The 23,096-nt window shown below is 40.9% G+C and overlaps 2 protein-coding genes across 7 annotated transcripts; one reads left to right on the top strand and one right to left on the bottom strand.

Moving 5' to 3' along the window:
* The first annotated feature begins 3,045 nt into the window (after window positions 1-3,045).
* On the top strand, window positions 3,046-3,985 carry LOC110114590. The gene has a single exon (XM_020847520.2). The coding sequence runs from the start codon at window positions 3,391-3,393 to the stop codon at window positions 3,820-3,822; it is 432 nt and encodes a 143-aa protein (XP_020703179.1). The 5' UTR covers window positions 3,046-3,390; the 3' UTR covers window positions 3,823-3,985.
* Window positions 3,672-21,970, bottom strand: LOC110114589 (formin-like protein 8). Of its 6 annotated transcripts, none has more exons than XR_003701045.1 (6): window positions 20,426-21,970; window positions 20,125-20,324; window positions 5,354-5,595; window positions 4,407-5,233; window positions 4,254-4,312; window positions 3,672-3,803 (listed from the first exon to the last, which is right to left on the bottom strand). XR_003701045.1 is itself a non-coding variant. In XM_028695648.1 (5 exons), exons 1-4 carry the CDS (start codon window positions 21,787-21,789, stop codon window positions 4,454-4,456), a joined length of 2,586 nt encoding a protein of 861 aa, XP_028551481.1. In that variant the 5' UTR covers window positions 21,790-21,970; the 3' UTR covers window positions 4,065-4,312; window positions 4,407-4,453. The 6 variants fall into 6 exon arrangements, 2 of the variants coding, with proteins under 2 accessions (XP_028551481.1, XP_020703178.2); XR_003701046.1 differs by having other exon boundaries at window positions 3,694-3,799; XR_002305249.2 differs by having other exon boundaries at window positions 4,254-5,233.
* Window positions 21,971-23,096: the final 1,126 nt, after the last annotated feature.

Raw genomic sequence — 23,096 nt, 5'->3', positions numbered from 1 at the left:
CTGCTCACAATATTGAAACAGCTTAAAATTAAGAATACCTCATGAACCCAAATCTAGGAGTGGGAGGTATCTCTCATTAATGATGTTTAGAAAAGCCTAAGATCGAGCCCTCCTAGGAAGAAGAGATTATTAGGTGCGGAGTGCGGATGGGGAGAACTGTCCGCACACAAGTATAGGGTACCCAGCTAGGTACAACTCGGTACCGCTGGGTACTGCTTGGTACCCTGTGCTTGTGCGGACGGTCCATACTCCGCACCTAATAATTTTTCCCTAGGAAGACTCCTCTTAACTACTTTAATATACTCATGGGATTTAATGAGCTTTAGAAGAGAACATCAAGAATTGCTCATTGAGTGGCTCACCCTCATTCTAGCATATTCTTGGGAAATGGTAGGATTCCTTGAAAATTTTCTAATTTATTATTAATTGCCCGATAAAGAGGTCGGCAAGTTTGGCGAAGGTGTGGATGGTCCCTCCTAGAACAACGTAGAATCATGTGTGAGCTATCCCTTTGATGATGGCAGGGAAGACTTAGCAAAGGACTACATCGAAGAATCATTGAATGTACGTGATGGTGTAAGTATCAACTAATCGTCATGTAGTGATTGATGTGTTCATAAGGATCAGATGCTTCATCATAAAAGCCTATGTTAGGTCGCTTGAACTCTATTAGAATCATAAGGATCAGACGCTCCATCACAAATACTATTTCGATTATTTATTAGAAATATGTGACATTAAAATTTTATATTAGGACATAAAATAAATTTGAGTTTTATTTATAATTTAAAATAAATATTATATATTTTTTTCAAATGCTCAATGAGGCAGATAGCTTCAGCACAGTCAAAGGAGAGGGCAGACGGCATCCAAATGGTAAAAGCAATAAATATCTAATTAAGGAATTGATAAACTGTCATCATAACACCAATTTGCTTGAATAAAATAAAAATCGAGATAGCATTAGCGGGAAGATGGTCGACGGAAGCTCTTCCTCCCCTCTCATCCCACGCTTGAATCCCTTAACGTTAAAAAAAAATCTACTGAAAAGATAACCATAGGCTTTAATATGTAACTATGCCACTGTCAAATATTTTCAACTTAAGGAAAACGATATTTTCTCTTGAGATTTGTTTGGTTTGAATTAGAGGTGTGAGTTAGTAAGTTAGCCCACGAATTGACTTTTAACTTATTAATGAGCTCATAAATCAAAATTTTTGAGTCATAAAATCAAGCTCATATTTCATCTTATATAATATATACCTCGATTTTGAGCTTGAATCGGCTCAACTTGTTGGCTCAATTAATACTAATTAGATTTAGGACTCATTATGTCACAACTTTATGTGCCTTTTTTCCAAACACCCCAAATGTGAAGCTCATTAAGAAAATAAAGTTAATGTCTTAAAAGCTTAGGTGTCTTTTGGTATAATGACTTGAATTTTTATAGAAACTCCAAAGCTAATCATGCTCATACGTGAGCACTTATAAGATAGGTGATCTCCTGGAAAGTTATAATCATAGGACAATATCTCGAAAGTTCAGAGTTTAGATTGCTGCAAAATAGTATCAGTGTAATACACCATCTAGAATATGGGACCTCTACCTTTAGAATCGTATGTACCTAGTGGGTGATTTTGGGCTAAGGAAATTGACAAGGACTTTAGCTACTCAAGTGAGTGACATTATGAAACCCCTTATAAAAATAAAGTTAATCTCTTTGAAATCAAGCCACCTTTTGGTGTAACTATTGAAATTTCAATAAAACTCCAAAAATAAGTTTGTTTGTACATGTGCAGCCCTAGGATGGGTGACTTCATAGGCAGTTATGCAAATGGGACAAGATGGTGAGACCATTAAGCAAATGCATACAATATCTTGATGATTAAGAGTTTGGGCTATTACTCCAAGTGTCATTCGTTGCGTCCTCTTACTAGCTCCTATCATTGCATTCTCTGATAAGCACCAATAGTTGGGTTCTCCAAAGAGCTTCATCATGTGTTCTCTAGCAAGTGTTAATATGCGTGAAATTTGATTGTCTCGATCAATTAGGTTGTATTGTTGTCACATATCTCAACTTAGTTTGCCGTGCTCGATTGGGGGGGGGGAGTCTTCATCGTCCTAGTGCTATGTATCCGAGCGCTTCAACACTACAGAGTTCGCTTGGAGAAAAGATAGAGAACAAAGCACTACAACACTCAATATATGACATTGTGGAGCTTTCAGACAGACTAGAGTGAAGAAAAGCTGAGAAGAACCTCAGCTGTACCTGCAAGTTACGAAATGCAAAGAAGAAGAAGATGAACAGTAATTGCACAGTAATTCCACTGTTTCATTGCCTGCTGTTGTTTACAAAACATTCTTTATATAACCATACTAATGCCACGTGTATGGCAGATATCAAATAGAGTTAGTTAAGGCTTAACGGTGATTAAGGACTGGGTCTGTTTGCTGTCAGACTGTGAGCGTTAGTGGAGGTGCGCTCTGATATAGAGACAAAGCGTTTAGCGCCACAGTGCTCCAAACTAACATGCAACACAACGAGGTTGGTTGGACAATTTTTCTTAATGTGGTGTCCCTTGGTGGTATGTATTGTAACTTTCTGTTTTTTCTTATGTAAGAATAGTATAAGAGAAAAGGGAAGCATGGAGAGAGTAAGAGAGAAGAGAGATTTTAGTTGACTCATTCCTTCTGTTTATCAAAACTTTGTCAATCTTTCATGACGAAATAATAACTAAGGCTTTGTTTGAAACAACTTTTTAATATAAATTTTTTTTCTACTAAAAAATTATTTTAAGAAACATTAAAAAGCCACCCAACGAAGCCTTGACCTATTCTCCATTAAGTATTCATTTAACATTGCATACTTAAAAATAAAATATTAAATAAAAAAAGATTGCATATTCATTCCATATGGACGACCTTCGCTCTCTTTTCTTTCTCTCTCACTAGTGCTGAAGCTAGCTGTACTCAATTTTATTTTAAACCTTAAAATAAAATTATGTTTTATCAAATAATCAAACAGCACATTATCATTTAATCATATATTTAAACACATTAATAGCCCTGTTCTGATGTGAAATTTTTCTTTTTTAAAAAAACAAAGCTGTGTTGACACAGCCTTATATGCCGGCCATCAGATATGATCTCCTATCACCACCGTCCATTTCAACCATTAACGGCTAGTTTTGTACGTTGATCAAGTCAAAACTCCTCCTTCGTCCTCCCACTACATGCCCATTCAAACTTCCTAACTCCTAAGCTTAAAACATCCCAATCCCTCCATCTATATATACTCCTGCCTTAACCATTATCTTCACTACAAGAGCACTCAGGCCTCGGGTTTCTAATTTCACCAAACATTGAAGTTTGAAATTTTTCTTTCCTGAAATGGCGTCTCAGACGATCGTCGACAGCCACCGGGAGGGCGCTGAGGTCTTTCAGGGCGATGAAATCTGCAGGAAGAAGTCCATTGAATTGCTCGAAGAGCTCTGCCTTCCAAAGGGTCTTTTTCCCTTGGAAGATATTGAGGAATTCGGCTATAACCGTACTTCTGGCTTCATATGGCTGGTTCAGAAGAAGAAGAAAGATCATGTGTTCAAGCCAATAAAGAGAGCTGTGTCTTATGCTCCGGAGGTTACTGCTTTTGTTGAGAAGTATAAGTTGAAGAAGCTGACTGGTGTTAAGACTAAAGAACTTCTGATCTGGCTCTCTGTTGTAGAAGTCTATTTTGAGAAGCCCACATCCGAAAAACTCACCTTCAAGACAGGCACCGGCCTTTCGGACAGCTTCCCAGCTTCTGCCTTTGAGTTGGCAGAGTAGTTCCATGGGCAGGAAAATGTCAGAAAAAAAAAAAAAACTTTGATTACAAGTTTCACATGAGTGCTTCATTAAATGTTTAATGATTTCTGATCATAGTATGTGTTTGTAGCTTGTCATTGAAGAAGTTTAGCTTCTACAATTTGTCAAATTGCAAAACGGTCGATTATATCTACTTATCTAGCTCCTTATTTGAGTTCATGAGATAATCTTAATTGAACTGTTTCAGATCTTGATAGCAGTACTAGCTAAAACAAAGATATTATCTAAAACAAACTTCAAAATGAAAATATGTAAGAACAAATTACTTTTACACGATATTATTGAACTATTAAATTCCATCAAAACAATTGGCAGTTCTATCTTCTGCTTCTTTTTAATACAATTTAATAAATATTAAACAAAAGAATACAAAAGATGTAAAAAGACTTTACCTTCCAAGAAGAGATCAGTGTCTGCTATGCTGAAAGCTGGATCCTCTTCCTTCTCTATACTGTACAAAGATTCACTTCAAGTAATGTTAATTAGCTCTACATAATACACGAAAGCTCTGGCATGATAGCATTTATGCGATTCAAATTCTAAACCTGTTGATTTCAAATTAATTGGACTCCATCACTCCAAACACTGCTGATCAGCTGTCTTCATCAGAATTTGCTGCTGGATTTGATACATATCTATGGACAGGCAGCGAAGAACTTGTGGGTAAGCGAAAAGACTTTGCAGTTGCAGAGCCAATCACTGTCCTCTCATGCAATCTACCTACATCCTTGCACACGTGACCAAGAACTGATAGGAAGTCCCTCACCACCATAAATATCCTCAATGGATGAGCTTCCTCCTTCGCAGCATCCCCATGGAAGTATTCAGTTACTTCTCTTACTCGATGAAGCGCCCTCTTCACCTCAGACTTAACCAAATCAATTTCCTGTTCACCCTCTTGAAGAAAAGTTCTCATGTTGTCGAAGAACTTTTGGCCTTGCTCACATGACTCTCCAAGCTGTAACACCGATCTTATCTTCTGAAGCCCCAGCTCTAGCTTTGAGAGGTAGCTACTGAGGACATCTGTATCCATACCGGCTGCCTTCTTGACATTACCAAGCTCATTGCTCAGGCCTGCGATGATTTTCAGGCCCTTCTTCTTGTACTCCTCCTCCATGTTTTTGTTGGGAAGATTTTCTGATGTAGCTTCAGAAGCTAATCCCTCTGAGCGAATGATCTCCTGTACAACAAAATGTAGGACAGTAGTCTTTCCGTCTGTCCCTTTCACATCTGCCAACTTCAACAGGGCGTCAAGCTTGAAGGCTTTAGCCTCACCATGGTTTGTACCAACATTCATACGGTTTCCAGTTCTGAGAACAGCCTCTAGGAGCTTGAGAAACAGCCTACTACTTTTTAGATCTTCACAGGCAGCCTGGAAAAACAAAAAGAACAAATGATTTAATGGAAAAACCTCAATTTAGCGCCTGCCAACAATCAAAAGAAAGAAAACTAGTGATAATTTGAAGTAAGAATGTATTTCATATCCTTTTACCTCAAGAGTTCCAAAAGATGTCCTCAGATACTTTATTTCTGTTTCAAAATTGGCTTTGTAAAGCATTGTATCGACTCTTTTGAAAGCAAATGGTATGTCTAGAAGACCCTTCAAAAACCGCTCTGCAGGCCCTAGTTTTGATACATCGCCATTGAAGTCCCTAAGCTTCAACTCTTCTTCCTTAGTAGGAGCCATCTTGACTAAGGTTTCAAAAAGCTCAGCCCCCAGGCCTTCAGTATTTCCTATAACAACAATGTATAAAACTTATATGCATGACAAATTTAAAAATAGTTCTCTCTGCATTATCCATAAATTTGAATGGAAAAACATAGGCCAAAGTTTGAGAATCAGACATATGACATTACCCGGTTTTTAGGCAAATAGTTTGCTTATATTATTACAGAACAAAAATGTAATCGCACAGTGATTCTATAAAGCTGCCATCTAGAATGTTGATTTCTTTTAAGAATGAGAGAAGCAAGAGATTCTGTTTTGAGAAAATCACTAGTTGAAAACGTCAAAAAACCTTAAAAGCAGTGTATTCATGGGCACTTTGATGATAACAACTCGGAATACTAATAATAGTGGCATTTATCGAAATATAATTTTGAGTGTTCAATCTATTACTATATGGATTCAGTTGTGTTGTTTATAGTTCTCCTCTATATTATCGGATTCATAATGCTCTATCTTTGAATCCATTTTCTTAGACTAATCCTCATCTCCTTCAACATTTATTACCTTAGAAGTATGTTCTTCCGTCTGCATTTGATCAACTTATTTCCAATTCTATTTTCACGTTATATAAATTATCATTTTGAAAATTTGAATCATCTTTAGAATTTAAAGCACTATCACCTATTTATTAAAATCAAGCAAAAGCACTCACCTCAATGTCTGATGTCATAACACAAGACGCTTGCCAAGGCAAACAGTATTAATAAGCCTGCTTAGAAGGTGAGTGGGCGCTATGGCCTTACATTATTTAAGCACTAAGACGATCATATGAGTCACCTTCAACAACATTGTCTTCTCAAATGTCAAAGTTCCATCATCTAACATTTTTAATAACACATACACCTGTGTATACTTGGAGTACCTGTATAAAGAACACCTGTCTTCTAGAAGATTGTAATAGGCTTAGTATAGGTTTCAGGCTACTCTATAAATACTGCTCTATGTACTATTATAACAGATGAATAATAAAATATTTCTTTCGTTGTTTACGTTATCATGATATTAGAGCGGGTTTCTTTTACCTGAAACCGCTTTTTTCGTCCCTTCTCTCGGTTCTTGTCTCCGGTGACCCTTCTCTGTCTCTCCGACAATCCTCTCTTGTGCTCAGTCATGGACACTTCCTCGTCCTCACAAACTGAAGAAATTCAAGAACTGCTTCTTGATGACAACCTCACCATTCCCACATCCCTCAAATTTGTAATCTCCAACATAAAAATCATAGTTCCGGTGCAACTATCATTGGAAAACTACCCTGTTTGGAGATCACAGGTTCTGAAACTACTTACAGCGAACGGATTTGCATCTTTTCTCTCCCAATCGGTATCTCCTCCGGCAACGCACAAGACTCTTCAAGATGGCAGCAAAGAACCCAATCAAAAATATCAAGAATGAGTTCTTGTGGATCAAAACCTGGCGGCTGCGCTCTGTTCCACTGTTTCTCCGGCCACCTCTCCTATGTTATTCATCTGGACTCTACATCTATTATTTGGCATACGCTTGAAAAACGTCTCCGCTCGTCAAATAGATCACGCGTTATTCAGCTCAAAAATGAGCTGCATAACGTCCAGATGAAATCACAAAATATGACACAGTATCTTCAGCAGATCAAAACCATCGTAGACAAACTATTTGGCATACGCTTGACACAGTATCTTCAGCAAAATATGACACAGTATATTCAGCTCGGCCGGATCGAAGATTGATCAAGAAGAAGTTCTCCTATACACGATGAATGGCTTGCCTCCATCATATAATGCCCTCAAGACTACCATTCGGGCAATGCAAAACCCCATGGATCTTGACACGCTGTACTCGTTACTGATAACAGAAGAAATAAATCTTCAATCTGAATCGGCTCGTCAAAATCTTCTAGGACATTCGTCCACTGCTCTCTACTCAAACAGGGGCCGTGGCCGGCGTGGACGTGCTAGATCTTCCACACAGCAAGCCCGATCCACCAATCAAAACATACCTCAATGCCAGATCTGTAGCAAAAGAGGACATCTCGCACACAACTGTTGGCACAGATTAAACATCTCCGTCAATCCTCCCGACACGGCGGCTACAAATACCTCTACCAGAGCGATGGTCGCAGCTACAGACAACGACAACCCTGATTGGTATCTTGATTCCGGCGCTTCAGCCCATCTCACAAACTCGGTGGACAATCTCTCGCAAGTCCAGTCCTACAATGGTACCGACACCATTACCATAGGTGATGGCAGATCTCTATCCATTGCTCACTCCAGCAATGGTATTCTGCCAACACCGTATCGTAAGCTACAACTCAACAATTTACTTCATGTTCCACATTTATCGCATAATCTTCTTTCTATCTCTAACTTAACTCAAGATAACAATGTATCTGTGAACTTTAACCCATCTGGTTTTGCCATTAAGAATATGAAGACAAACAGAACACTGCTACCGAGTCCAAATCGCAAAGGTCTATACCCAATTCGCTCGGCCAACAGGACTAGCTCCGGCACCACGGCGTTAACAGCATGATCCAATGCCGCAACCCTCTGGCACCAAAGATTGGGACATCCTCATTCAAGAACAGTCAAAGCTGTGTCTGCTTCTAATAAACGTCTTCACATATTTCATACATTGTCTTTTTGCTCTGTTTGTACGACCTCAAAAGGTCATAGGTTACCGTTTTCAAATAAAACTCATCGTGCATCTTTCCTCTAGCCATTGTGCATACTGATGTTTGGGGTCCTGTCCCAGTTTCTTCGCATCAAGGTTTCCTGTACTATGTAGTTTTCATTGACAACTTTTCTCGTTTTTTCTGGGTTTTTCCTATGAAACACAAATCAGAAGATTTTGAAATTTTTCAGAAATTTAAAACATTTGTTGAAAAACAAACCCAATTTCAAATAAAATGTTTAAGATCTGACGGAGGTACGGAGTATTTAAACCATAACTTCAAAAATTTTCTTAATCACCATGGTATTGCACATCAAACTTCTTGTCCATACACACCTGAACAGAATGGGCTAGCAGAGCGTAAGCACAGACATCTCCTCGAAACAACTCGTACCTTGATCACCACTGCCTCGCTTCCTCACTCGTTTTGGCCTGATGCGGTGCTCACGGCTTCCTTCATTATCAACCGGCTACCTACGGTCACTACGGATTATAGGTCCCCTGTATCCATATTATTTCATATACAACCTGATTATAATTTTTTTAAGGTGTTCGGATGTGCGTGCTACCCGTGGATTCCACCAAATCAAAGAAACAAGCTGCAGCCAAGATCCCGTAGCTGTGTGTTTCTTGGTTACTCGCATATATCAAAAGGATATAAGTGCCTAGACATCAACACATACAAAGTGTTTACATCCAGACACGTGGTATTCGATGAACTTACCTTCCCGTTCAAACAAGTAACCACTACACCACCTCAGTCTACACCTCAGCTCTCTCCATCTCTTCTTGTACCTGTAACCCATACAATTCAGCCCAGATCCAAATCCTCTACCAATACATCCGATATCATCCATACCAAGCCCAATTCTCGGGAAGCTGCATCTACGCAGCCTTCTAACACCTTTAGTAATCACAGCCGAATATCACCCTCCTCCCATCAGCAGCTGCCTGATCCGCCGCCCGATAACATCCCACTTCCAACTCCTAGCTCTAATCATCCTATGCTTACTAGGAATAAGACCGGATCACTAAAACCTATCCAAAGACTAAATCTGCTTCATCTGCAAACATCCTCACCGCCTGACCAGATCTCCGAACCCACTTCATACACCGAAGCAGCTAAACATCATCACTGGAGAAGTGCCATGGCAGAGGAATTTTATGCTCTACAAAAACAGGGTACTTGGGAGCTGGTTCCTACTCCTTCTCAAAGTCCGGTACTAGGCAGCCGCTGGACATTCCGAATCAAGCATAAATCAGATGGTTCTATTGCACGTTTCAAGGCCCGTCTAGTTGCTCAAGGCAACAATCAGCAATACGGTTTAAATTACCTTGAAACATTTAGCCCGGTTGCTAAATTTCAAACTATACGTATGTTATTTACAATTGCTATAACTAATATGTGGCATGTGCATCAGCTTGACATGACGAATGCCTTCCTTCATGGTAACATAGACGAAACCATCTACATGAGACAGCCTATCGGCTTCGAGGATACCCATCACCCTGACTATGTCTGTAAGCTCAAGAAAGCAATCTATGGTCTTAAACAGGCACCTCGTCAGTGGTTCCAAACCTTCTCCAACTTCCTTCAAACTCTAGGCATCTCTCCGGGCAAAGCAGATTCGTCTCTATTTATACTTCATAAAAACAAAAGTCGCTTATACTTGGTTATATATGTCGACGACATATTGCTAACTGGGAATGATCAATCCTTACTTGACATTATCATCTCTCAGTTAAACAAACAATTTGATATGAAAATCCTTGGATTGGCACACATTTTTTGGGTATTAAGATAACAAAAGAGCAAAACTCGTATATGCTATCACAAACTCAGTATGCGGCTTCCATACTAGAATATGCTGCCATGAGTACGTGCAAAGCCTTGGCTAATCCAGCAACATCCAAACCTGCGGAAATTGACAAAGCTCACGGCATCCCAAAAGATCCGAAAGTATACAGTCAACTAACGGGGTCTCTACAGTACCTAACTATAACACGACCGGATATATCGTTTGCGGTCAATCAATTATGCCAACACATGCATAATCCAGAATCGGAACACTTCGTACTCCTTCACAGATTACTTCGTTACATTAAAGGCACTATCTCATTTGGTTTACCGATCTTGCAGGGCAGCATGGAGCTACATTCATACTCGGATGCGGATTGGGCTGGAGACAAGGATACCAGACGCTCTACCTCAGGCTACTGCTCATACCTCGGCAACACTCTCATCTCTTGGAGTGTTAAAAAGCAGCACACGGTTGCTCGCTCGTCTACAGAATCCGAATACCGCTCTCTTGCCACTGCACTCGTAGATATTCTATGGCTTAGAAGGCTCTTAACATATTTCGGTATTCATGACTTACCTCCCACAAAGCTACATTGCGACAGTACGTCGGCAATTGCCCTCGCCAACAATCCCGTTTTTCATGCAAGGACCAAACATATTGAAATAGACCACTACTTCATACGGGATCACATTCAGGCGAACTCGGTCCAGATTTTCCCTATCTCAACTACAGACCAGATAGCTGATATTTTTACCAAATCTATATCAATTCCAAGATTTCAATACCTCCGTGACAAGCTGACCGTTCAAAGTTGCCCATCAGCTTGAGGGGGCATAATAACACATACACTTGTGTATTCTTGGAGTACCTGTATAAAGAAAACTTGTCTTCTAGAAGATTGTAATAGGCTTAGTATAGGTTTCAGGCTACTCTATAAATACTGCTTTATGTACTATTATAACAGATGAATAATAAAATAATTCTTTCGCTGTTTACGTTATCAATTTTCATGAATATGATACTTACAACTGATATACTTCATCTTCCATGCAAGACAAAACTCTTTGCAATTACATTCTGATTATCATAGAAACAAATATTGCTTGATTTTTTCATCAATTCCTTAAACAACAACAACATCATGCCTTTATCCCACTACGTCGGACGGCTTCATGAATCCTTTTTCTCCATTGTGTCCGGTTTCATCAATTCCCAGAAAAAAAAACCATTTGATACTCCAACTAATAACATCACTATGCCAGCCAGCATCTTACATAGTTGTTTTATCATCTTTGATATTAAGTCCTGCATCAGGACGTCCTCTAAAATATCAAAATATCAACTTGACAACTTGCTTTACTACATTAGTCATGTACCTACTCACAACTCCCACTACATGTGTTATGTTTTACTTGAGATAAAAACATAAAATACATAAGACTGGCAACATATAAGGCATATGGTATTATGACATACATCTATGTTCTTCATCTTTCTTGAGTAATTGGTCTTTTAAAAGACTGAAATGGCTTGCAAAAAAAAAAACATTAATTCATAATTAATCTTGCATCCCAAATCTATTTAAGGCATTCTGAGTATAACTTGCTTTTCTCAATATCAATATATTGGCTCTCTTATTATGAACCAACCTCCTCCCAAGAACTTGTTTTGTAGCTCTTAAATCCTTCATTGCAAACTCATCTAATAATTTTTCATTTAGTTTGTTGATTTCTTATATGCTAGCTACTACAACAACCATATCATCTACATACACCAAAAAAATAATCAAAGAATCATCAAACCTATTAAAATACACTGATACCATCATATAAACCTTGTTGGGAGTAAACAAATAGAAAAAAACAAGATAAAAATATCGGAGAAGAACACTAGAATTTAGTGGAAAATCTAGAAATCATGGAGTCACACCACACCAAAAAATTCACTATAAAAAATGGGGAGAAATTGTACAGATTTTTCACTGCACTCTCTCACAACCTTCATACTCTCTTATACACCAAAGCATAACCACCATACGTTTACAACCCAAACAATGCACCAAAAAAAAAAAAACTAAATGAAAAAGTGCTAAAAAATTTGGTTCGGAGGCGCCGTGGGAAAAAAAACTGTAGTATAAAAAAACGGCTAAAAAATTGACTCAGTGGATCCACAACGCCTTAGCTCGACAGACATAATTGAGATCTTAGTCAATAGTACAACTCAATTGATCAACACAATTATATCCCACAAAGAACTAGCAGACCCATTGGGTCACGACAACCAAAAACTTCTTCCACTTTCACCAAAGGTTTCAGAAGTCCCGGTATTTAATTCTTTTCCTCTCTCCATTCAGGTTATCATTGCCTTCCATCTACTAGGCTGCTTGATAGAGAGAAACTAGCAAAGCAGAGAAAGAAAACTAATCAGCTGAAGCAATGTAACAATAATAAGGATAATTTCTTAGTAAAAAGTAGTCTGTCTTCTTACATACCTTTTGTAACTATATATGTATTACCTCCACTAGTAGTACTATATTACTAATTAAAGCAAACAAATAAAATAAGGGTAGTATACTCTTGCTAATAGAAAAAGAAATAAACAGAAATAGAGTAGTGCAGACATAATCAATGAAGTGGTGTGCCTTAGGTTCACATTAGCTACATCAATTCTCCCCTGGCTCAGATGAACTCGCTTTCGACAAGGTGCTGACAGTAGACGTATTGTCGGGGGGTTGTATGCATAAATATCAGCTACATTGAAGGTAGAAGATATGCAAAGCTGGGCAGAAGGTCAATGATGTAGTCATTGTCGTTAATGCGATGAAGAATGGGAAATGGACAATTTTTTCTTGGGCTAAGTTTAGAGTAAGTGCCCGGAGGAAATCCCTCCTTGCGCATCCATAACATGACAATGCCTACGTCGTTGATTATGTGAACCTGAGGCACACCACATCACTGATTATGGCTGCACTATATTTCTACTTATTTCTTTTTCTATTAGCAAGATTACACTACCCTTATTTTATTTGTTTGCTTTATTAGTCAACTACTAGCAGTGGAGATAATACATATATAGTTACAAAAGGTATGTAAGAAGACAAACTACTTTTTACGAAGAAATTATCCTTTGTAATACTTTTTCCTGTTGCTTGCACAAATTAGCACCTATCGATGTATGCCCGTCGATCACATTTTCTTGCACGGTCTGGGATCAAATAGCATTTGTTGGAAAGTGTGAATCAAATAATGAAGAAAATTGGGCCCAATACATCAATGGTCAAATACATTTTCAGTACAAAATCTTAATTACCTAACTAAAGACCAACTATTTAGTATTTCAATATAAAATATTTTTTAATTATCCAATATGAAGCTAAACTAACACTATCTTGTGCCTTAAGATCCCCTGAAATCCATTGGACACAGATTACGTCTTCTCACTTGAAAGAGTGATGTGGAATTTTCCTCTCAAGTTATGCTGCAGGAGTACCACACCTAGAGCATTATTTCTTTTACCGTTTGCTGCATATTCCCACTACTTATACTACTAAATATAGTATTAGAGGACACTCACACTTTTTCAGCTGTTTAGCACTCTCTTAGTAATGCATCCCCTCCTATATGAGGCGGGTTGAAGCTTCAGGAAGATAGTTTTTGATATACTGAATATACTCACTTTTTAGTGTTTACTGTTTCATTGTTCTTGCTAGTTCTCTGTTTCTTCCCTGTTAGTTGCTACCACAGCACGATTGGTATCAGAGCAAAGGTTGGGGCAGCCATGGCGGAGAGCAGTAAACGACCCGCTCTTGACGACGATCAGGGCGAAGGCGCTTTGTGGGCGAATCAATCACTGATCCTTAAAACAGTTGGAGGAACTCAAGAATGAGTTTCGTCGATTCACCACAAAAGTGCGATTGGAGTTTCAAAGTATCAAGGGCGGAGGCGGCAATGTTCAACTGCCACAACCACCTACTTCTCCAATCTATAGAACAGCTCCCCGGCGAGGCAGGGGCGGTCGACGAGCGCGGATGGAGGTGCCGCAGTTATCGGACTCAGACGTCGATCCGGCTGTCTAGCAGCAGGAGGATGTATCGGATCCAGGTGAGGAAGACATCCCACAATACCTTTCACCCCCTCGGCATCGCCAGGAGGCTTGGCCGAGACAGCATGGGGAATTCCGAGTAAAAATGGACATTCCATTTTTTGATGGAAAACTACACAGAGGATTTTTTGGATTGGGAACGTGCTGTGGAGACGTTCTTTGAATATATGGACATTCCTCAAGACAATCAAGTAAAGCATGTAGCTTGCGGATTAAGAGGTGGTGCGAGTGCGTGGTGGCAGCAGTTGTTACAAGCTCGGCACCGGGAAGGAAAAGGCAATGTCCGAAGTTGGGCAAGGATGAAGCAACTCTTGCGGAGCCATTATTTACCCACAGATTACGACCAAATAATGTATATGAAATTTCAGCATTGTAGCAAGGACAGAGGAGTGTGAGCGATTACACCGAGGAGTTTTACCGCCTCAGTGCTCGCAACAATCTGAACGAAACTGCTAATCAAATAGTTGCTCGCTACATCGGCGGACTGAAGGAGGCCATTCAGGACAAATTGGAGTTGAATTCGGTATGGTCACTGTCGCAAGCGGTCAATTTCGCACTGAAAGCAGAAATGCAGCTCAACCGACTAGTTCGCCCCATGCCACCCCGTCGCCACTTTAATGACTTCGCCACTTCAGACAATAGGGGGCAAGCGCCTAATCAAAGCAGCAGTTCAAAATCTGTTTCTAAGGCTTCAACTGTGACCACCTCGCCTCCGCAAGCTGCTGACAACAAAGTTGCAAATCGGATGAAAGCTCCAGCCAAGGACAATCCTTATAGCAGACCAACCACATTGAAATGTTTAAGGTGCTTCCAGCCAGGCCATAAGTCCAATGAATGCCCGAATCGTCAGCAATTACAGCTTCTTGAGGGAGAGTCGGAGCTTCTTAACCCGTCGGCAGAAGTTGAAGATGAAGAAGAATACGAGGAAATACCTGGAGATGATGGGGAGCCTGTCGTGTGCGTTCTCCAAAAGTTACTGCTCGCACCGAACCAACACACTAAATCCCAACGCAATGCTATTTTCAGGACCAAATGTACTATAAAAGGGAAGGTATGTGATCTTTTGATTGACAATGGTTGTACCGAAAATATTATTTCGAGGGTAGTAGTGAACGCATTGCAGCTTAAGACTACTAAGAACCCGAATCCTTATAGGATTAGCTGGGTTAAGAAAGGCATGGACATTCAAGTGTCCGATATGTGCAGGGTAAATTTTTCAATTGGAAAGCATTATAATATTGAAATACTATGTGATGTCCTTGATATGGACGTATGCCACTTAATTCTGGACTGGCCATGGCAATTTGATACTGGTGTCATATACGACGGGCGAGCTAATGCTTATTCATTTGAATGGAAAGGTCGTAAATTACGATTATTGCCTACGACACAGCGCTCAACCGACGAAGATGTTGAACGGCGTCCTGCTCTTTGCATTGTTTCTGGCAATACCCTGTTAAAGACTGGTAGGGAGTTGAAGTCAATATTTGTAGTTTTAATTGCTGAAGAAAATCGGGAGATCAAACCTGTCAGCGTCCCACCGGAATTGGCACAGTTGCTGGATGAATTTTCAGACATAGTTACAGCAAGCCTACCTCATGAATTACCACCCATGCGGTCAATACATCACCAAATAGATTTAATTCCCAGGGCCTCACTATCAAACTTGCCACATTATAAAATGACCCCAACAGAGCACTTTCAACTTCAGAAAATTGTGGACGAGCTATTAGATAAGCAGCTTATTCAGCCTAGTCTAAGTCCGTGTGCAGTGCCGGCACTTTTAGTGCCAAAGAAAGATGGATCGTGGAGAATGTGCATTGACAGTCGAGCTATCACTAAAATCACCCTCAAATATCGCTTCCCGGTTCCAAGGTTGGAAGACATGCTAGACTATTTGGCGGGGGCCAAAGTCTTTTCAAAGCTCGACTTGAGAAGCGGGTACCACCAGATCCGAATTCGACCGGGCGACGAGTGGAAAACCGCTTTCAAAACTCGCAATGGCCTGTTTGAATGGAGGGTTATGCCTTTCGGCCTGTGCAATGCCCTGGCAACGTTCTTAAGGCTGATGACAGAAGTGCTAAAACTGTTATTGGGCAAGTGCTATGTGGTTTACTTTGATGACATATTGGTATTCAGCCCATCCTTGGTAGAACATTGGAAACATTTGCAGGAGGTCCTAGAGGTGCTGCGACTCCATAAGTTATACCTGAACAAGTCCAAGTGCGAATTTGCTACCAGTTCGGTGCAGTTTTTGGGCTACATTGTGTCGGCTGAAGGTGTTGGAATGGACCCCAATAAAATTCTCACTATACAACAGTGGCCGCAACCCAGCTCTCTGACAGAAATTCGTAGCTTTCACAGGTTAGCAATTTTTATAGACGGTTCATCCGCGGATTTAGCATAATTATGGCCTCAATCACCGACTGCCTAAAGGCCAGTACTTTTAAATGGGGAGTCGAGCAGCAGCGAAGCTTCGACACAATCAAATTGGCACTTACTTCAGCACCAGTGTTAGCAGCCCCTAATTTTAACAAGGCTTTTCATGTGGATACCAACGCCTCGGCAGTGGGAGTGGGCGCCGTGCTCTCGCAAGACGATAGACCGGTGGAGTTTTTCAGTGAGAAGTTAAGCCCTGCAAGACAAAGGTGGTCGGCGTATGAACAAGAATTATATGCGGTCATCCGAGCACTTAAACAGTGGGAGCATTATCTTTTGCATAATGATTTTATTCTATACAGCGATAATAAAGCTTTACAGTTTCTGAATACCCAAAAAAATATCAATAGAATGCATGCTAGATGGTTTGTCTTTCTACAAAAGTTTAGCTTTGTACTTAAACATAAATCCGGGCAGTAGAATCGTGTTGCTGACGCCTTGAGTAGGCGCTCCGCTCTCCTAGTCCAGCTTCAAACAGAAATTACTGGTTTAGAGACTCTCAAAGATCTCTATTGCACGGACAGGGATTTTGCTATCCCTTGGGAGAGATGTTCCAGTGGACAGCCCGTGGATGACTACACTTTACGTCATGGATTTTTGTTCAAGGGGAATTCGTTATGCGTCCCTATCTCCTCTGTTCGTTTACAGTTGCTGCGTGAGATGCATGAAGGAGGAATGGCAGCTCACTTAGGCCGAGAAAAGACAGTAGAACAAATGCGGCGCGATTCTTTTGGCCACATTTGCGGAGGGATGTTGCAAAGTATGTACAAAACGGCCCGGTGTGCCAAGTGTACAAAGGCCATAGCCAAAACACCGGTTTATATAGTCCGTTGCCTGTTCCGAGTTCAATATGGGAAAGATCTTAGTATGGACTTTGTCCTTGGACTTCCAAGAACGAAGAGGGGCGTCGATTCAATCATGGTGGTGGTTGACAGGTTTTCCAAGATGGCTCATTTTATAGCTTGCAAGAAGACGTCAGATGCACTTGGCATTGCTCGATTATTTTTCAGGGAGATTATTCGCCTGCATGGCCTCCCGAGAAGCATCACTTCCGATCGCGACGTCAAGTTCGTTAGTCATTTTTGGAGAGAGCTTTGGAAGCAACTACAAACAGAACTCAAATTAAGCTCAGCATATCACCCTCAAACGGATGGTCAAACCGAGGTGGTGAATCGCACGCTCGGGAATATGTTGCGATGCTTGGTGCAGGACAATCCGAAGAAGTGGGACGACATTCTGAGTCAGGCAGAATTCGCATACAATTCCATGCCCAACAGATCCACTGGTATGTGTCCATTTAATATTGTCTACACTAAACCTCCTAATCATGTTGTAGACGTCGCCGTTCTACCTAAGTGCCAAAACCCGGCGGCCACCAAGCTAGCGGAGGATTTCAAGACAATGTTGGACAATGTTCGCAACACCTTAAAGGCTTCAAATGAGTTGTACAAACAAAAGGCTGATGCACATCGCCGCTTCAAGACTTTCCAGCCTGGTGACATGGTCATGGTGCGCTTACGGAAAGAGAGATTTCCAGCCGGCACCTACTCGAAGCTCGCCCCAAGGAAGATTGGTCCAGTAGCTATCAAGCACAAAATCAACGATAATGCATATGAAGTGGAACTTCCGGCCGACGTCTTGACGTCCTCCACATTCAACGTCGCGGACATCAGTTCCTACCATCCAGCTGATTCGACAGTTGTTGAAATTGATTCGTTGGATACGAATCCTTCTATAGCGGAGGAGAACTGATGTGGAATCTTCCTCTCAAGTTATGCTGCAGGAGTATCACACCTAGAGCATTATTTCTTTTACCGTTTGCTGCATATTCCCACTACTTATACTACTAAATATAGTATTAGAGGACACTCGCACTTTTTCAGCTGTTTAGCACTCTCTTAGTAATGCATCCCCTCCTATATGAGGCAGGTTGAAGCTTCAGGAAGATAGTTTTTGATATACTGAATATACTCACTTTTTAGTGTTTATTGTTTCATTGTTCTTGCTAGTTATCTGTTTCTTCCCTGTTAGTTGCTACCACAACAAAGAGGTTGACACAACTTCTTTGAATGATTATCTTTAATCTATATAGTCTAGAAACAAAACTCAAATCCATCAAATATTTCACCCTCAATTTTCCTTCTACCAGAACCATCGCTCTGATTGTTCCTCGTGAACCGGACTTTAATACTCACTCCAAGAACATAAATAAAAGAACAAAAGACAAATCACAAGAACAACACAGACAAAGATTTAATGTTTTGCAAATATGAATTCTTCTACATCTATGGCCGTGTAGAATATTCTATGTAATAAGAATATTTCATATTATTTATGGGCTGCCTCTTTAAAAAATGCTCCCCCTAGCTGCAACATGTCCTTTATGTCATTTACTTTGAACTTTGTCTTGCATTTCGTTTATCGTTTACATCTTACATTTTCTAATTTTCTATGGGCATGCCCTTCTTCATTACTGTGATACTTGATTGCGTATATCTAGTTTTTTGCATACAGTATATATACCATGCCATTCCATTTGCTATAGGATTTTTGAAAAAAAGATGAGTAGAAGGATGCATCCATTAAAAAATGATTTATTTTTACATATTTTTAATGATTTGTCAAATTATAAACTGGCTGAAGGAAATTCATAAGAATATTTGATATGCTTGAGTTGCATTCTAATGTTATGTGTCTCTCAATGGAAAAAAAAAACAAGCAAATATATCAGTTCAAGTGTTATATAAAAAGACAAAAGTCAATGAACGCCTGCCATAATAGATACTCTTTTTTTCTTTTTTTTTTTGAACGGGGGTATCTATTTGCGGCTACTTCAAATGGAGTACTTAGCGGCATAACTAATCCCTCAGCAGAACCTAGTGAGGCCACCCACCAGCATTGGGCCCACGCTTGCTTTTTCCCACTGAAGAGGCGAGACCGTAGTAGGGGGGATTTGAACCCGGGATAGGGGTTTCCCAACCGTGCTCGCCCACCAACCAACCTAAGCCTCGGTGGGTGCCAGAATAGATATTCAATGGTGCATGATGGCATGGGTAACATGTAAGCATGATAGGAATAAACCTATTAAAAAAGTTTCAGAGAATAATCTCATGAACACAAGTGATGTACAAACAAATTAGGTACATGTAGACAAAAACAACATGGAGTTCCTTTGAATGATTTATTCAATAAGTTGTCTTTTTGAGTTACGACAGTTCATGGAATTCCTAATTAATTCTTCCCCCAAAAAATATAATCTAACATGGTGACAGGTAGATGCTTACAAAGCTCGAGCCATAGATTTTAACCCATTGCAGCAAAATAAAAATCTATGATCCATAAAAGGCGAATGAAATAAAAATAAGACTAAGTTAAATAATCAACTGTAAGCTATAACCTTGTAGTCAAGACTCAAATAGTCCTAAACCAGCAAGTTTCAGAGATTTCATAAGAAAAGTGAAGACAAAATGGTGAGCGTGAAGCTTAATTTTTTAAGTATGGAGGAAAACAATATCAAAGTAAACCCTAAATCATAACGCTTACCATCTAACAAAGCTTCAGATACTTCCTCTCTTGTCACATTCAATGCTCGCAAGAGTATCGCAATGTTCTGCGACTTCTTTGGATCGAGCACTCTATCTTCTTGCTTCAATGGTGGAAGGATCGCTCTCCTGCTCTGTTCTTTTGGAGGGGGAGCAGTCGAATTGTTCACAAACAAAGCTTCAATCATATCTTCATTCAAACTGAAAATAAAAGGAGGAAGAAAAGCATGCATATCAGATGTTTGTTGGAATTTCTCTTATAGAATAATAGAAAAGAAGGCGGGGTATTTTGAATAACATACTGAAATGAATCAGATTTCAGCTGGTCCCAAACCATTGCCCGATCAGAGCTTGCCCGGAATTTATCCCAATGTAAGGGCTTTAGCTTAGGCTTTTCCTCGCTATCTAAATCGCCCTCTTCATCGTCAACGGGCTTCGAAGACGAACTCCCGCCACCACTGACAAGCCGAGCATTAATTGAACGCTGCACGTCAGCACGAGCAGCATCCTCCGGCGGCAAGGGCCTCAAAAGCTGACGTCTTGATGACGGCCATGACGGCAATGGCGAATTAACAACTTCGTTTAATTCGCTAATTACTCTGTTAAACTGAGGCTGAATCGATGGCGGTGGCAGTTTAGTAATTTTCTCCGTCTTCGGAGTGAGAGGCGGAGGAGGAGGAGGAGGTGGTGGAGGCGGCGGCGGAGGAGGATGAGTGTTAGGCGAAATCTCGCGTTTGACATCAGAAGGCGAGTAATCAGATATCTGCATCCTTGGAGAAGATCTCCGGGACCGAGGAACCTCCTTACCGGCGATAGAATCGGGTTGGTTCCGGTGAGATCTAGGGCTCCCGGGGCTCTCACTGTTTCTCGAAGCTGCAGAGCGCTTGGGCGTATAATATGTGTCATCATCGGAGGAGGCCGCCAACACCGGCGGTGGCGGCGGTGGAGGATGCTGGCGAAGCGGCGGAAGTGGCTGAAGCTCTGGGCTCGGGTGACGCATCTCCACGACCCGTTCAATCTCCGAGCTGAGCTTACGATAGGGAGACCCGTTCGACTCGGCACTTAATCGCTGTGCGTCGGGGACGGTGGGCTCCATTGTCCCAAGATAAAGGAAGTCCGCGGCAGCGACAGGGCGGTCGGGAGCCGCGAAGCGGGGAGAATGGACAACGAGCTTTCGCGACTCCGGCTGGTTTATAGCTCGCCGGCGGTAGATAAAGTATGCAAAGAGGGATAGAATTGCCACCGTGCAGACGGAGACAGAAACGCCGATGGCGAGTTTTGTGGGACCGGAGTTAGAGTGATGCGTATCAGAGGGATGGAACGGCGGCGTAGGGGATTCAGTTGAAGGGTAAGGATCGTCAGAAGGCGGAGGTGGAGGAGTCCACTGGATGGGGTAAAGTGGCTCGTGGAGAATTCTCCGGACTCTGTCGGCAGTAGCTGTGGCGGTGGTGGCGGCAACGGCGGCGGTGGAGAGGGAGAAGAGGAGGAGAAAGAAAGGCGCCATGGAATTTTGGTGATTGTAAGTGAGCGGGAAGAGAGTGAAGAACGGAGAGGAAAGTGATGAAAGAAAGGAAGCTTCTTTCGGCAGCAAGATCTGGATTCCGTTGCTCTGTTTGTTGTTGCTGACGACACAAGACGAGCCGCCATTGTTGGTAGTAAATTGCATAGCTCCGGCGGGGGATTTGGGTCCCGGAAGGCGGGGACGTGGCGGGAGAATCTCGATTTTCTTATGAGTAATCTCTGCTTTCCTGTCATTCCCTTCGATCTGATCAGCACACTCGTTGAAGATATCTTTTTTTTAACAACGGAAAAGGTTCTGATTTCCTTGCGGTTATTTTCCCGGAAAGTTTGAAGTTGGCATTCGATATTTTAATGTGTCTGCAAAAAAAAAAAAAAAAACACTTTTGTTTGTAAAATAATTTTTAAATTTCTCATGTAAAGGATTGAAATTTAGATAAATCGAGTTATTTTTCAAAGGTATTTAGAATATCTTAGGCAGCTCAATTTTTTATTTGTCGGTGAGAGTTTTCTATTTTTATGAAGATGTAATTCATCTGAATTAGTTAAATGTCAACTTTATTTATAGTTTGCTAGTCCACATGACCTTTGCCATTTGGTGAACTTTAGCTATATGTGTGACCATGTTATCCATTGTCAATGCTAGCTACATCATATTTATTGTTATAATCAAATCGAATTGACCCAATCCAGGCACAACACTAAACGAGCTAATCGTCGAGCACCCCCTTCGCATGCAAGCAAATTGAACGAGCGCTTTGCGACCTTCGCATGTGAGCGGATCGAACGACATCTGATGCGGAGCATTATAACATCGGAGCTTATCACCTTGTTCAGGCTGAACAAGTTATCCCAGTGCTGCTTTAGTTAGTTGGATGAGTGCCACTTCCACTTACAATTGCTAATTTTAATACCACGTCACATGTTTTACTTTTTAGCTTTTTAGCTGCTTTTACCGTTTTAGTCCTCTTGTCTTGTGCTAGCTTTGATATACTGTATGCTGCAAGAATATACTTAGTTTTTACAGCTTTAATATATTGTATGCTGTAAGAAGATACAACTCTTGCAAGCTTTTAATGTTCCATTGATTTTCTGTTTGCATGTGCCTCTATCATTGGATCCTACCTCAGTATTGGTATCAGAGCTAGATGGTCGAGAGCAGCAGGCGGGTGGCTCCCGACAGTGATAACAGCCTAGAGGCTCTTTGGGCGGCGCACAATGGATTGGGGCGTCGAACGAAGGAGCTGGAAAACGACTTGAATCGGTTCTACGAAGAGGTACGCCAGGAGCTACGGGAAATTACCATCTTTTTGGATCGGATGATTCCCAACAGAAATGTGCCGGTAGCAAGGCGAGGAGTAGAAGCTGAGCAGCTTCACCAACGGGAATCCTAGGTGATAGAAGCTTCCGATTCGGACTTAGAAGCCAAGGAATATCAAAATTTAGAACTCTCTG

The sequence above is a fragment of the Dendrobium catenatum genome, unplaced genomic scaffold (genome assembly GCF_001605985.2).
Source record: "Dendrobium catenatum unplaced genomic scaffold, ASM160598v2 fragScaff_scaffold_665, whole genome shotgun sequence".
NCBI classification, from domain to species: Eukaryota; Viridiplantae; Streptophyta; class Magnoliopsida; order Asparagales; family Orchidaceae; genus Dendrobium; species Dendrobium catenatum.
Note: the sequence above shows the minus strand (reverse complement) of the source record. Positions and strands in the feature narration are given on the sequence as shown.

Excerpts from the sequence above, each read along its gene's own strand:
- LOC110114590 (XM_020847520.2), top strand. The coding sequence starts at position 3,391 with ATGGCGTCTCAGACGATCGTCGACAGCCACCGGGAGGGCGCTGAGGTC.
- LOC110114589 (XM_020847519.2), bottom strand. The coding sequence starts at position 21,789 with ATGCAATTTACTACCAACAATGGCGGCTCGTCTTGTGTCGTCAGCAAC. Across the intron at positions 20,325-20,425 it reads CTGAAATCTGATTCATTTCA|TTTGAATGAAGATATGATTG; the intron begins GTATGTTATTCA and ends TTTTATTTTCAG. Across the intron at positions 5,234-5,353 it reads CATCTTTTGGAACTCTTGAG|GCTGCCTGTGAAGATCTAAA; the intron begins GTAAAAGGATAT and ends TTGTTTTTCCAG.